Source organism: Hippoglossus hippoglossus, chromosome 6 (assembly GCF_009819705.1).
Source record: "Hippoglossus hippoglossus isolate fHipHip1 chromosome 6, fHipHip1.pri, whole genome shotgun sequence".
In the NCBI taxonomy this organism is placed as follows: domain Eukaryota; kingdom Metazoa; phylum Chordata; class Actinopteri; order Pleuronectiformes; family Pleuronectidae; genus Hippoglossus; species Hippoglossus hippoglossus.
In genome coordinates this window covers 16,117,004-16,131,118 of record NC_047156.1, presented here as the reverse complement: position 1 = coordinate 16,131,118, position 14,115 = coordinate 16,117,004, and the positions used below count along the sequence as shown (strand labels likewise).

The 14,115-nt window shown below is 43.7% G+C and overlaps 1 protein-coding gene across 1 annotated transcript in view; it reads right to left on the bottom strand.

The window, feature by feature from the left end:
- The window catches only part of tjp1b (tight junction protein 1b), a 53,713-nt gene that overhangs the window by 4,086 nt on the left and 35,512 nt on the right, over positions 1–14,115 (bottom strand). The window contains exons 7-27 of the mRNA XM_034587684.1: positions 13,912–14,015; positions 12,765–12,933; positions 12,501–12,645; positions 10,807–10,940; positions 10,153–10,258; positions 9,148–9,298; positions 8,420–8,528; positions 8,124–8,343; positions 7,710–7,894; positions 7,520–7,615; positions 7,329–7,411; positions 7,026–7,236; positions 6,818–6,918; positions 6,353–6,703; positions 5,790–6,020; positions 3,871–4,731; positions 3,054–3,145; positions 2,570–2,785; positions 2,334–2,470; positions 1,364–1,832; positions 1,014–1,231 (exon numbers count right to left, since the gene is read on the bottom strand). Coding sequence (XP_034443575.1) covers positions 1,014–1,231; positions 1,364–1,832; positions 2,334–2,470; positions 2,570–2,785; positions 3,054–3,145; positions 3,871–4,731; positions 5,790–6,020; positions 6,353–6,703; positions 6,818–6,918; positions 7,026–7,236; positions 7,329–7,411; positions 7,520–7,615; positions 7,710–7,894; positions 8,124–8,343; positions 8,420–8,528; positions 9,148–9,298; positions 10,153–10,258; positions 10,807–10,940; positions 12,501–12,645; positions 12,765–12,933; positions 13,912–14,015 — 4,389 coding nt within the window. The remainder of the gene's footprint in view (positions 1–1,013; positions 1,232–1,363; positions 1,833–2,333; positions 2,471–2,569; positions 2,786–3,053; positions 3,146–3,870; positions 4,732–5,789; positions 6,021–6,352; positions 6,704–6,817; positions 6,919–7,025; positions 7,237–7,328; positions 7,412–7,519; positions 7,616–7,709; positions 7,895–8,123; positions 8,344–8,419; positions 8,529–9,147; positions 9,299–10,152; positions 10,259–10,806; positions 10,941–12,500; positions 12,646–12,764; positions 12,934–13,911; positions 14,016–14,115) is intronic.

Below are 14,115 nucleotides of genomic sequence, written 5' to 3'. Positions count from 1 at the left end.
GATTATCTATTAGCCAGTCAAGAGGCAGAAATGGAGGCTGCTGCCAGACACATCCCAGTGAATGAGAATTAAACTGCTAACTGACTTGTCAGGTTAATTACATAAGTACACCCCCCTGTCGCTAAATGTTAATTAAAGATATGCAAACATGGATGTTATTCTATGTACAACTGTTTGAGGTGGAAATCAATAGTGTATTTACACAACCTTGTATATTCATTCTGCTCATCATAAAGACATATTTTCTTTTGGGCATTTCTGCTTTATTTGATGAGACAGAGAAGAGAATGGAGAGAAGAGAGGGGAAGACGATGTGCAGAAGAAGATCTGTGGTGGATTAGAACTCGGCTGCTCAGTGGCTGTAATGCCAGTGTTTGGTTTAACCGTGTGAAGTGCACTGTAGTTTGTTGACAATCTACTAATCTTCTAATCTACCGACAACCACAAATGTCTCTGTCTGTCAGAATACATATTTCACATTCATCTCATCAGCTTCACACTTGGTTTGTGTGTCCTTATGACCCGAGGATGTGCAGGGTTGAATGTGGTGTGATGTGGACACTTGAATGTGAATAAACAGACGGTGGCAGTGTGCCTAAACACTGACTCATGACCCGAACATGTCATCTTGTACATCCTCTAATAAATTACAGCAGTGGTCAGCAACTAGCAGCAACAATATCTGATCCACCTGATCAATAATCGATATGATCATTTTTATTTCACCATATCAGACTGACACAGACATTCATGGGTGCCGTGGGTGCTGATCTCTGTCATGGGAGCAACATTCATCAAATCACTTCCTCTTTAGCAAGTTTGTTTTATTGCTGCAATACTTTATATTGAGCGTGATTTTTATTTTTACTTTTTACTTTTACTTTTACTTTGAGTTGTGAACTTGGGTCTGGTGACTGTGTCAGCAGCTTGACAGACCTCTGGAATACAGGTTCAGAATATTATTATACATATTCAGGATATTAAGTCACTTTGTATGGCTGTGCAGTACTGACCTTTCTCCTTGTCGAGGGGGGGCAGGATGCTGTTGTCCCGGCACACCTTGAAGTAAATCTCCTGCTCCACATTCTCAGGGATGGCACCTTGAGGGATGATGATGCTAACGCCCGTCTCGATGGAGCTCAGCACTCCGCCATTACAGTTGAAGATTCCGCGGGCGGTGGCCACCACCGTGTGCCCTTCGTCTTCATCGTCATCGTCCAATGCGTTGGGGCTGAGGAACAGAAGTTATCATCATCATCATCATCAGTCACAACAGCAGAAGACATGAGAGAAATGCATCTCAGTGCTAAACCTCAGGGAGCGTACTGCTGCTGCGGGATGGGAAGCTTTATGAGCGTCTTACCTTACAGGGATGGCCTTGGGGATGGCGTTGATGTTATTGTGCTGGTATTTGGGCCTGTTGTCCATGGTGCGTGTGAAGGTGTCCAGCCCGCTGTCGTGATCTAGGGGCTGTGGTGACAGCTGAGGCTTCCCACCGCTGCCACTGACCACACTGGGCTTGCTGAGGAGGTCTGTCTTCACCTGTGTGTCGTTGGGCAGCAGGTTGTGGTTGAACTTGGGGCTCTCGAACTTGCGCTCAAAGGGCCTCGCTGCACTGGTGTAAGGCTTTGGGACGTAGCGGTTGTAGCTAGTTGGAGCAGGAGCACCGAGTGTCTTTGGGGGAGCTGCATCAGTGCCGTTGACTGGTTTGTCAGGGATGCCCCTTGGGGGCAGGTAGCCACCTGGTGCGGGTTCATCCCTGCTGGCAGGCCTGAGAGCCGACAGCTCAGGTTTAGGGTTGGGTGAAGTCAACGGTTCGGGTATGGAGTTTGCTGGAAATGTGAAGCGGATGATACAAGCACTTAAATACAGACTTTGGCAAAATATTATATCTTAACAAATGAGAAGTTCAGAATATGCTTTCATATTCTTTACAGTAAGCACACTAAAACAGTGATGTTGGGGAAGTGACTCAAGATTATTAGCAGTTTTAATGAATATGCCAGTTCTTTTCTCCAACTGAAAGTGAAGTACTATAATCCCTTGTAAGTAATGCAACCGATGATGATTATTTGAACTGTGGTCATAATCCTGTTGTGCATAGTCCCATGCATGTTAGCGCCTCATAGGAAGGCCCGAGTGAACATCCCAGTAATCAATCGAAACATGACATACATGAGACTGGAAAGTTATTGACCTGCAACATGTTGATATATGAGGTAACTTAACTTTCACTGTTTGAATTATTAGACTATAAAATATATTCCACTTTTAATTTCCTGCTAACATTGTGAAAGAAGGTCAAGAGGCAGGCAGAAAACACGAGAGCTTACCGTCACTGGGGCTGAGTTTGGGCAGTGTGTTGGGTGGGATGCTTGAGGCTGGGGGTCCATACTGAGAGGAGGGGCTGATTTGGGGCAGGGGTTCGTATCTTTTCTCCACTGGACTCACCTTCTCAACAGACTCGACTCTGCGGCAGAAAGACACAAACGATAGAGGAAATCAGAACAATATTAATGCTGCAGCTATTGTGCACGGAGCACTCCTGGAATGAGGTGTGTTGTTATACCTGTTGTATGGGTAGGACAGTTGAGCTGGTTTGGGCAGATCGTGGAAGCGGTTGATGCCAGGGGCAGGCTGGCCCATGGCTTTGCTGTCAAAGCTTCGGCGATCAAAGTAGGACAACTGCTTCCTGTAGTACTCTTCATCCTCATCTGGGTCATAGTGGTTGGAACGCATTACATCATCCAGCGGTTTAGTGTGGGGCTTCTGTGGCTCTGGAGCCCTGCAGAGGAAGCCGAAAGAGACATGAAAACAGCTGCAGAGGTTTTCACAGCAGAGAGACAGCAGGTTTGGGTCGAGTCCCTTCCTTTTAGTACACACTTTTCATTTGCAAAGTACTGCAGAGAGCACTGGCTGTACAGTGACTTAACTCCACTAGATGGTGCTCAAACAACAATAAATGAACTCCAAGAAGCCTTTGCAAGGATCTTAAGAGTTGTCCTTCACCCAGTTACTCTGCAGCCCAGGGTGCTGTAATGGGGACTACATACCTAAAGGTGGACTTCTCCTGCTCCAGGTTGCTGAGGGAATTGGCTTTGGGGACTGGGCCTGGTGCACTCACTGGTTTAGGAACATCTGCAGGCTGTGAAACAAAGAGAGTTTCCAGGTTTTCATTCACATGAATTAATTGCATACACTGTATGGTGGCTGAAAAAGACAAACATTTATCTTTTAGAAAAACAAGCTTGCATTTTCAACTCCTTAAGATGTTCAGTTTTTGATATCCGCAGAAAGGACTCTGAACGGAGTCTCTGTTGGTTTGTTATCTTGTGTTGCTTTCAAACATTGGTTATCTAAGTACTAAATGACAAACTTTTCCGATATTTGTAGACTATAAATATCTGACATTTATCCTAATATGACCCACATACCCTGGTTGGTTGTGTTATATTTTGTTCAGTTTCTTGAGTAAGTTATTGGTGTTTTCATCTTTATACCTCTTTGAAAGTCCTTATATCGTCTGTTTAGTAACTCATATGTGACTTGGGCTAAATCCATACTACATTTGTGTCTGTAAACATATCATCTTTGCTACAACAGCATCCACACGACTGCAGAGTTTAAGAGCCTCATTCCCAGTGTACGCGAGTGATATGCTTTTCCAGGCTTGATAGTGTTTGTGTGGACAGAGATGGTTTAGTTTGAAAATGCCGTTAAGTGCTCTTTCTACAGTATATTTATTCACTCATGTTTATAAACTTTAGATTGATTTGTCTTTTGTCTACCATTCAAATTACAGTCACAACTTGTGGCAGAAAATGTTTGACCTCTTCATGTGACAGCCGTGCATCTCTGTGAGCAACGTACCTTGGGTGCTGCCGACTCTCCTCCATCTTTAGCCCTGTCCATAGAAACAGACCGTTTATTCTCGAACATCTTGACTCTGTTGAGCACTGACTGGGGTTTCATGGCCGGGTCGTCGTCCAGGTCATCCCTGGGCAGGGGAGGGAGGGGTTTGGAGCCTGGAGTGATCGCTGGCTCACCTGGGGAGGGCAGTGCCTCTGGTTTAGGAGGGGGAATGGTGGGTTCAGAGTTTATCATGGGATCGTGCATCCCTGGCTTATAGCCCCGGTTTTGAGGCCCGGGAATATAGGTGGGCCTCAGACCAGAGTCGCCGTAATACTGTTTTGGAGGCTCCGGTGATCGAGGTGAGTTAATGGGGAAAGTGTGAGGTTCTGCCTCGTAAGGAGAGCGGGCGTCGTAGCTTGCTGGGGGCGGGGGTGGGGGCTCATCATAACGAATGGGCCCAGGTTTACTGTGGCGTGGTCTGCCATCGTAGCCCACTGGTGAGGCCTCATCATAACGCGGCTGAGGGGGGCTGTAGTCCCTCCCTGGTCCATCTTCGTAGGGGGAATGGGGGTTGTAGCCCATGGGTTGCTGGTGTCCCGTCTGGTACCCTGTGGGCTGGGAGGACGAGGTCTGCTGGTCATAGTGGGGCCACTGTTCGTTGTAATGAGGCACACGGTTGTCGTAGTGCAGGTGAGAGTCAGAGTTGTGAGGCTTTGGTTCTGTGTAGCCACCTCCATCGTATCCGTAAGGCGGGTGGTCGTATTCACGGTATGGCTGTTTGTCCAGGTATGGCGGCTGGTGACAGTAGCTCATAGACTGCTTCAGACCGTGGTTGATTCGCACAGAGTCCTCCATGTTGTACAGCTCTTTTTTGTACATCTGTGAAGAAACAACACTAAATTAATTCATCCATCCCCTCTTTACTTTGAGCTTAAAAGAACAAACCATGTTGTAGGAAAGAAAGCTGTCAGGGAAAAATGTTTTCCCAACATCAGATTAAGAATAACTTCGAGATTAAAGTCAATGCTGAGAAACAAACCGAAAGCTTGAGAAAATTAAGAAGATTAAACAGTTTAGAAAAATCTGAGAACAGATTAATTCAACAAACATCAAGTCAAAGTGCAAATACACAAGCAAACCTTAATCCATTACTCATAAACAGACCTGAATGCCTGTTTGACAAGATGCCTTTCAAGAATGATGATAATAAACACATCTGGATTTAAAACATCATGTTTCATAAATTGTGACCCAACAAGAAATTTTCACATTTCTGAAAGGCCTCATTTCAAACATATGATGTGTAGCCTGTAGACAGCAAATCTAGTTAGAGTACTTCCTATGGAAGAAGGTTGATTTGTTGGCATCTACTCAGGAAAACTATTTAACAGAAGACATAATGCAGTGCGATGATGTAAGTTTGTTTTTCCATAGGGAGAATTGCTTGATGGAAATCATTACCAAGTGTACTGTCTGCAGGTTAGCGTTCATCATGCAACCAACATTCAGTTTGCATCTAATGCAACGTCAAACTACTGGCACTGCAACAAACCACACATCTACCACTACAATGCCACCGCAAGTGCCACTATTGTTCATCTACAAAGGAGATTAAAAGCTGAAAGGAACCCAAAAACCATTAGGAGCCATGCAAAGGAAGTAAGAGGCAACAGTTAGGGCTGGTTGTGGATGTCTTCACCCTGGTCAAAGACTCAGATGTACCAGTCCTTCTGGTCTCCCAGCCCACTGTGGTGCATGTGGACTAGTCTGTCGCACATTTTCTCTGGGAGCCAGAGGCACACAGTGGGATCAGTGAGTCACACAGTGTGGGCGTTTCATGCAGAGAGCGAGTGGAAAGCATGTGCGAGAAGACAGGCAGTTAAAACAGCAGGCTGGGGCCCAGGCCCGGTCCGAGTGGCTGGTGAAACAGTGGGTACCTTTGGTTCTGGACCAGACGGCCCAGACGGGTGGGATTCGTGTGGTGGTGGTAGGGGCGGAATAAGCTCAGGGGCAGGGCTGAGGCTGCTAAGTGAGTCAGCCTGAGGAGCTGCGGCTGCAGCAGGCGGCTCCTCTAGGTGCATACCCTCAAGCTGTACAGGCTGCTCAACAGCAGGGGGCGTTACCACCGATGGAGGCAAAGAGGACATGGGTAGAGCAGCCTCATCTTGCTGTGAAGTATTGTTAAGAGACATTTATAACACACCCTGTCACACAAGGCACAGCTCACCCCAACACCATGATCTTCCTCCTTACACTGAATCAGTTTAACACCAGCCAGAGCTTGTACTTACAAAATGTGGTCAGTATAGATAACATACAAGTAGCTTCTAAAACATGTTTATCACTGAGCAAAGGACATTTAATCTGACAAAGGTCAGGACAAGACACTGAACACAAAGGAGCTATTCCTCTGCTCTGCAGTCATACATTTCGCCATGCCTTTATTTCTGACAGGCACAGCCTGCAGTGGACCGCCTGCAAAGCTAGATACGAACTTTACCTGCTGCGGTGTAGCCATCTTGAACCCAGCTGGGTCTATGCGACTTGATGGTTCGGGCTGCACAGGGTGCTGGTATCCAGGGTAACCAGGGGTGTCCTGAATTACAGGCGGATCTTCTCGCACAGGCTCTGAAGAACGGGTGATGGCGGGCTCCGTTGGCAGACCCACCTCGTCATTCAGAGTCTCATCAAGCTCCTGGTCTGTATATGCTCCACCCTCTGTGTCTGTGTCCTCGTAATCAGAAGTGTGTCGGCTGTCCGTACTATACATGGAGTATTCGCTGCCTGGCGCCGACAGGTAGGACAGACGGTCATCGTGGATGTCCAGGTCATCCTCTGTATTGCCATCCGCCTGAGCAGAGCAGAGCAGAGAAACGGTCACCTGATGGCTCACCAAGTCAGACTAGCAGGACTCATGATGTTCAGTGCAGTGGAATAGATCAACCAGTTGGCCACTTTTCCTCACCTTGCCCTCTGAAACCCAAACCAACTGGTTCTGCTGTTGCTGGATTGTTTCTTTCAGAGCTCCGTACCAGCCGTCGTTCATGTTGTTCATGTTGATGGTGGCTAAGAGAGAATATTTTGTGTCACAATCAACACACTAGCAAAAAAAACTGTAAAAAGAGACAATACACATATTCATTTTGCTGTGTTTTAACACTGTGCACACTCACTGGTGAACAGGTGGTGGTTATTCTTCCTCAGTTTAATGGCTCGCTCATAGAGCTTCCTGGCGCTCTTCCTGGACTCAGGACACAGTCTGGTCCTCATGTTCTTCACACCCTGCTTATTATCTGGATTTAGGAAGACTACGATCGGATACCACTGAGCATAGTTCAGCCTATCCACAGCGTTCGGGGTGATGTCCAGCACAGCGTGTTTGTCCTTCATGGGGTAAAGACAGGAAATGAGAGAGGTGAAGAAAACATATCCGCGGTGAAATAATCAAAAATATGATAAAAAGGAGGAATACTCACTCTGTCAATAATCTGCTTGATGGTGTGAAGACGGATGATTCCTGAACTACGTTGGTCTGTTCCTGCATCTCTTGGTTCACTCTCTGGAAAATGTGGTACAAGAGATTTATGAAGAAAAATGTCTCAGTGCAGGTTTATTGGTGGTTATCTTCATCATCAATAAATTTGCAATACGACACATAAATACGTACTTGCAAGCTCAAACAGATCCGGCTCTTCTCTGGCGAGTTTTTCTCGAGCAACATCAGCAATGGGCCCAAAAATTACAACCGGTCTCAAGAAGCCAGCTGCACAAAATCAAAAACATAAATAAAAAACTGAATCATTGTATTTTCACATTAACAGTCTATATAGCCTGACAGACATGATCAAATTCCTCACCCTCTCTCAGTACAACTCTTTCATAAGCTGGGAACTTTGTTTGGACCGGCTGGGAGGAGAGGTCCTCTCTGCTCTTCCTCAGGTTCCTCTTCGAGCTGCGAAGACCACGGAACCTCCAGAAGTCGGCCCTGTCACCGCCCGCTGTTTTAGGGAGAGTGTATTGGACGCTGGAGAGCTGCTCCGCTCTGTTGACAAACAGCAGGAAGACAAGTTCTTAGTGTATCACAAGTTAATGGAGTGTCATAAAAAAGTGTCACAAACTTGGCACAGCCAGCCTCAACACTGCCAGTACCTGAGGACATTACATGGCAATGATAATCATAACAAATGTAATACAAATGAGGGGACATGTCGTTCTTTTAGAGAACTTGACTGGAATTCAAAGCAGACACATGTCTCTTAGTATGCCGTCACCTGTTCTTGTTGGGGATAATGCCTCTCTCAACCTCCTGGTGGTTCTTGCCAATGCGGATAGCCAGCCAGGAGCCCAGCTTGCCATTGTAGAGGGTGTCCACCACACGGAACACCTCGCCCTTGTTAAAGCTCAACCCGTACGGAGATTCTTTTTCATACTCAAAGTGTGTCCGGATGTAGAAGGAGTCCCCGACATCAGACTCCACGATCCGCCGATACACTGAACAGGAAAGAGTAGTGAGTTAAGAAGTTTAGAAATTCTACTTTTGCCTCCTCTACTTTCTCACTTCACTCACCATCTTTCTTCTTCTGGGCCAGAATGGTGACCTCTTCACCCTTAGGAAGGTCCAGGAGGAACAGCACCGCCTCCTCTCGGATTATGTTTGCAAAGTCTACATTATTTACCTGGAATTTAGGAAAACAGAGGGTTAATGTTAAATGATTTAAGACTTTTAAGTTTAGGTTGTGGAGTAGGCTTTATTCTCTACAGAGAGCATGAGAGAAAACAAATGTAAATCTTTTAAGATAAAGGTTTACATAGCTCTTCCTGTTTTCAGCATTGCCTGGGTAACTGCAGGTTTTACTCGGCCGCAAGAATTCAAGCCATTTGTCATTATACTTGGAGAAAAGAGGAGGTGGTACGAACAGAGAGATATACGACTGTGAGGAAATGGGACAAACACGGGAGAGGAAACTGTTTTTTGTGCATGTGATCTCTCTGGCCCATTGCTAAGAGACCGGCCAGGAGGCAGAGGAATTTTGGAGCAGCTAGTGTGTAAAAGCATGACTTAAAAAAGAAAAAGGAAAAGCTTGAGGACGCATACCCCATAAAACACGGCTGTTTACAGATACTATGAGCTGCCCACTGGGTAAAACAAAGAGAATAAAACGTGATTCTCTGTTGCACACACTAACAGGTCTACGCTTTAAACTCCAAGCTTACATTTTACACCAACTTTATAAAAAGGGCTTGATTTCAGCTGTTGGCTTGTACACTTGCTGTGTTAAAAATAAAGTAGCTCACCCTGAGAATTTGGTCACCCTCCTCCAGGCCCTCCTTAGCAGCTGGGCTATCCTCCAGCACTCCGGCTACAAAGATGCCCACGTCATTCCCTCCAGCCAGACGCAGCCCCACGCTCTCCCCCTTCTTGAACTTCACCAGCTTCATGCTCGGCCTGAGGAAGAAAACAAGAGCTGGGCTGATTTCTTTGACATGACATCATTTGATGGAAGTTACTTTTAACGAATACAAACTACACTTTATGAATAGTTAAGTGACTTCTTTGCATATTCAAGTTTTCTCTTTTTACTCTTTTTGGAGCTTACGAAAGCAAATATGTAAAATTGCTCTTAGAGCAGATGGATACAATCCTAGAGAACATTTGAATACATTTATATGTTTGCTGCCAACAACAACAACCATAGTAAACTACTGTAAAATGTGTAACGCACAACCAGCTGTAGATAGTTGCACACCCTTTAATAGTTAAATTGTTTATTTACCTTACGAGAAAACCAGTAAATACAACTGAGAAAAATACAATCAACTTTATGTGCAATCTTATTATGTTTAGTATCATTTTATGCTCAATATCAAGTGCAATATCACTTCCATATTTCCTACTCCTGTTATTGTCATCATTACTTTCTATTACCGTTTAGTACTAATTTACTGTCTAAAGTAACTAATTATATTTATATTGTACTTTATAATGCACCGTTAATATAATCTTGGAGCAAGCTGGTACAAGAATTGCCTTTGGGATTAATGAAGTATATCTTATCTTATATTTACCTTATCTTATCTTATCACACCACACACACCTACACAGACAGTATAGAATTCTATGTATTGTGTCATGTGTTGTATAGATAGCTAAGGGGAAAGTTTAAAAGGTTTTCCTTACAGCTGACTTCTTATATTAATAAAGTGAGCTGAGCCATTATGAAGTTAGCACACATGGTGGATTTTGCGTTGTACCTTTATGGAAATCTTTCACATTTGCACATATTTTACTCTCAATATTACCGTAGAATACTGTCATCATGGGCAGCACTTGGCACAGGAGCATCAGAGGGACTGACTGGCAGGTCTACATCTGGCTGTCCAGGCTGAGCATACACCGGTTTGGGCTCTAAACATAAACACACACACAAAAACGTGTGTTGTTAATGCAGACTGATGGAGAACATGTAAAACAGCTCTCCCCATGTTTAAAAACAGAGGGATACTCCCCCACACACTGTCACAACTTCACATTACTGCAGACCCTTATGTTTAAGTGAGAACAAGTACACAACTGCACACACACACAGTGTCCTGAGCAGGGAGGTCAAACAGAAAGGCACCAGAGTGCTGCTGGCTGGGGAGGAACGTCAGACTCGATCAACTCATACAGTTTATTTTCACTTGGCTTCAGGCAAATTCAGCCGGGCTCAGCAGGCGTCTGCATTTAAGTTTTTGGTCATTGTGCTTTTAAAAAAGGACAAAAATGGCCAGTTTAAACAAGATTTCACTTTACTATCTTGAAGCCATTTAATGTTCTGCTGCAAATGAAAGGCAGAAGAATAAAGGCATTTTATTTATTTAAAATGTCACAAGTGTTTAATCAGATTAAAATCTGGATTAAAAAAAGGTTTCACACAATAATCTGGTTTAATGGCTGATGGCTTTGACTCTGACCTGGAAGCGGAGGAAGCTGTTTCTCCTCTCTGGCAACGGCCGACTCCTTCGGTTTGGGTATAGGAACCTCCTCCGGTAGCTTCACCGGTGTCGACGCCGCCTTCGAGATCCGTTCGTCATCACGACTTCTGTGACTGCGGACAAAAATATCTATTTTTGTACAGTTTATCTTTAGAAACACAAAGATGTAAGATTATAAATAGTGTATTCTGGAGATGTTGATCTTGGGGGCAACAGGGAAGCTCTAAGGCTGCAAGTTCTTGGCTACACGCAACAATACCAATTCAAATCCAAACTATATGAAATTCTTCTCCTGACTCCCGCCTGGTAAAGACAAACAGCTCGAGTCTGAAGCTGTCTTAATGGTCTATTTTTAGAGGACCTTATCTAAAGTGTCAAAGTGGCTTCTGTCCTCCAGGTGAATTTTACTGTGTGGCTCTGGTTTAGATTTGACTTAACATTAACACTGTGATTTGGCTAAATAACAGTCAGAAAATTGTAAATAATGACATAATTCCCCATTTTTGTCATTTCCAATGTGTTTCTAATGAGGAATCCGTAGGGAACAGCAGTAAGCTAAGCAGGCTGACCGCTGGTCCGGATCTGTGGCTGTGACTCAGACCTTCTAGTCACATGCCTGTTCACTGGCACAGCTTAACTGGCAAAGTGCCGCTTTATTCACAGTCTGGGTAACAAAGTTTGACGTTGCTGGACAGGGAACAAACTTCTTTTTCTCCTGAGTCCTGGTGGAGACTCTACATTTAACTGCTAACTTCCTGAACTGAGAGAAAAGGTTTAAAAGCTCTCAGATCAGGAGGAGATAAATAACAACATCCTGTTCCCAAATCTCTTTCCTGTTAATTAAAATACTTGATCTCGATGCTTCTCCTGGAAACTATTAACACATTTTTTCTTTTGGCATCTTAACTTACACACACTCTTACAAAGATGAGTCAGACATTGGCAGATGAGAACAGAGAAAGTACAACAGTTGAGTCACAAGTAAAAGAGGAGACAGATGACACTGATTGTCAGTGAAGGGCTTTTGTTTCTTCATTGCTTGGAGCCATATTTCCTTGTTCCAAACAAACAGTTTGTTCAATGTTCTATGAAAGTACACTTTCATAGAACAAGTAAAAATGAGACGTGTCTTAAGTCATTTCAACTGATGTGTATTCATCATTCTTCATTTCTCTTTTGGAATCAAGGCTAAGTTTACAATAATTTGTCAAAGTTGCGACACCTAAAACAGAGCAAGACGAGAACACAACTATTCCTCTACTTTAAATCTATTCAGGAGTTACTACTACTATAAATATGACACATTCACTCAGGCTAACAAGAGGACTTACGGTATTCTCCAGCTGTTGACGTGTAAAAGAAAGAAAAAGGCAAACAAATCTCATGAAGTGTCAGTGTGGAGGAGATGACAGTATAATCTTTTGAGTTTAAATGAAGAATGGTGAAAAGTGGTCACTGCAGTCATGTGGCTTCTACCATAATTGTTATTGAAATCAGATTTATTGTTTGTACTGGATTACTACTTATTATATCAACTGGAGAGAAAAGTAGCAAAACTGAGTTCATCTAAATGAAAATTAAAAAAAGAGATTAAAATTTCACACTTAGTCTATTCTATTGTAGTTCATTCATGACGACTCCAAACCATACATCTGTGGACAGACGGTCTTTACCTGCCATTGCTGATTTGAGGGGGCGAGTGTCTTGAGTGGTCTGAGGGCTCAGATCTTCTGTCTGGTGAGCGGGAGCGGCTGCTACGATGTCGGTCATGCGATCGATTGGAATGGTCGGATGCCAGAGAATGGATATCTGAAATGTCTGATCAAACAGGAGCCACTGGTCAACGACTGCAGGGTGACGTGAAATTGGCGGTGACAAGTCCTGCTTTGAAGCTTTGCCCCATTTCAACTGAATCCAACTCTTAACACCCCTCTCACCATCTCTGTCAGAGGCGTTGGCTGAAGCAATGCTGTCATCGAGGTCAGGGATGTTCAACAGGGTCGCCCTGTCGTCCCTCTGGACAACCATTTTTAGCTTGCCCTTTGACCTTTCTATCAGCTTCTTGGCGTCTATCAAGGAGAGGTTCTCCGTCACTGTGCCATTGATCTGAGAGTATAAGGCGGGGGGGGAAGGCGATTAAGCATGGCCGTGACAAATAATATTTTCTAACACAGCCACAGAATTTGAAAAAAGGGTGATAAATAAAATAATGATGCTTTTGTTTCACATTAAATACGACAGGGTTTCTGTTAGTTTCAACAACTTTTTTGCAGACCATCATGAAGTGAAATACGACAGTTATGAATGAGTATCCGAGTCCCTGGATGACTCACAGCCATAATTTAATACTGTAAAAGATTCTCTTTAGTTATTAGTTCCACGTTGGTCTGTTAGTAGATTTATTGAAGTGTGCTTACATCCGTATCATTAAGAAATAACTTAAAACACACAGACACATTACAAACTACGCACATTTCTTTAAATTCAGTATATTCAATTTGAGATATTTTTAGACTTTTTAAGACCCTGCAGAAACCCTGTACAATATAACGGTCCTATGAAGAGTTATGTTTGGACTATAAATGCACCGTTTTAAGTGCACAAGATCAAATGCAAATGCAAATGTCACACTAGTCGTTTGAAAAGCTATGATAAGCAGCACAAACGAGGGAAAATAAGATGCAGTTAAGTCCTCGAATGAGTATTATTGACTTTTATAATATAATCATTTTATTTATAGAAAGCAGCGCAATGTGAAAATGCTACATAATTATGAGAAATTACTGGTTCAGTTGAGACTCAGTTTTGAAAATTCCTAGTGAATAAATGATTTAACATTTGCATTATTAACATAGTTCATTACATTTTTCTCAAAAATGTGAAATAACCAAGCAGCGAATGACATTAGACATAACACATAAGCACAGGGGCTGGTGCAACACATGATCAAAAAATTTTGGTTCAAAAGCAAAATGTAAAATGGAGAATAATGTTCAATAGTTTCTTAAATATTTGATGATGTTTACATATCAAATGTTCACCAGGCTTCTTGTCTCCAGCCCCACACCTCTCCTTCTGTCTCACCTTCAGTACAACATCCCCTTCCTGGATATTGCCGTCCCTGGCTGCCAGACTCTCAGGGGAAATGTCCTTGACAAAGATATGGCTGGCCAGGCGCAGGCCATATTCTGCTTACAAAGTGAACGGCAGCAACAAAGATAATGTTAGCACAGAGTTCACGTAACCGCACCACACTGACCACACTTTGCTTTGAGAGCCGCTGCTCCC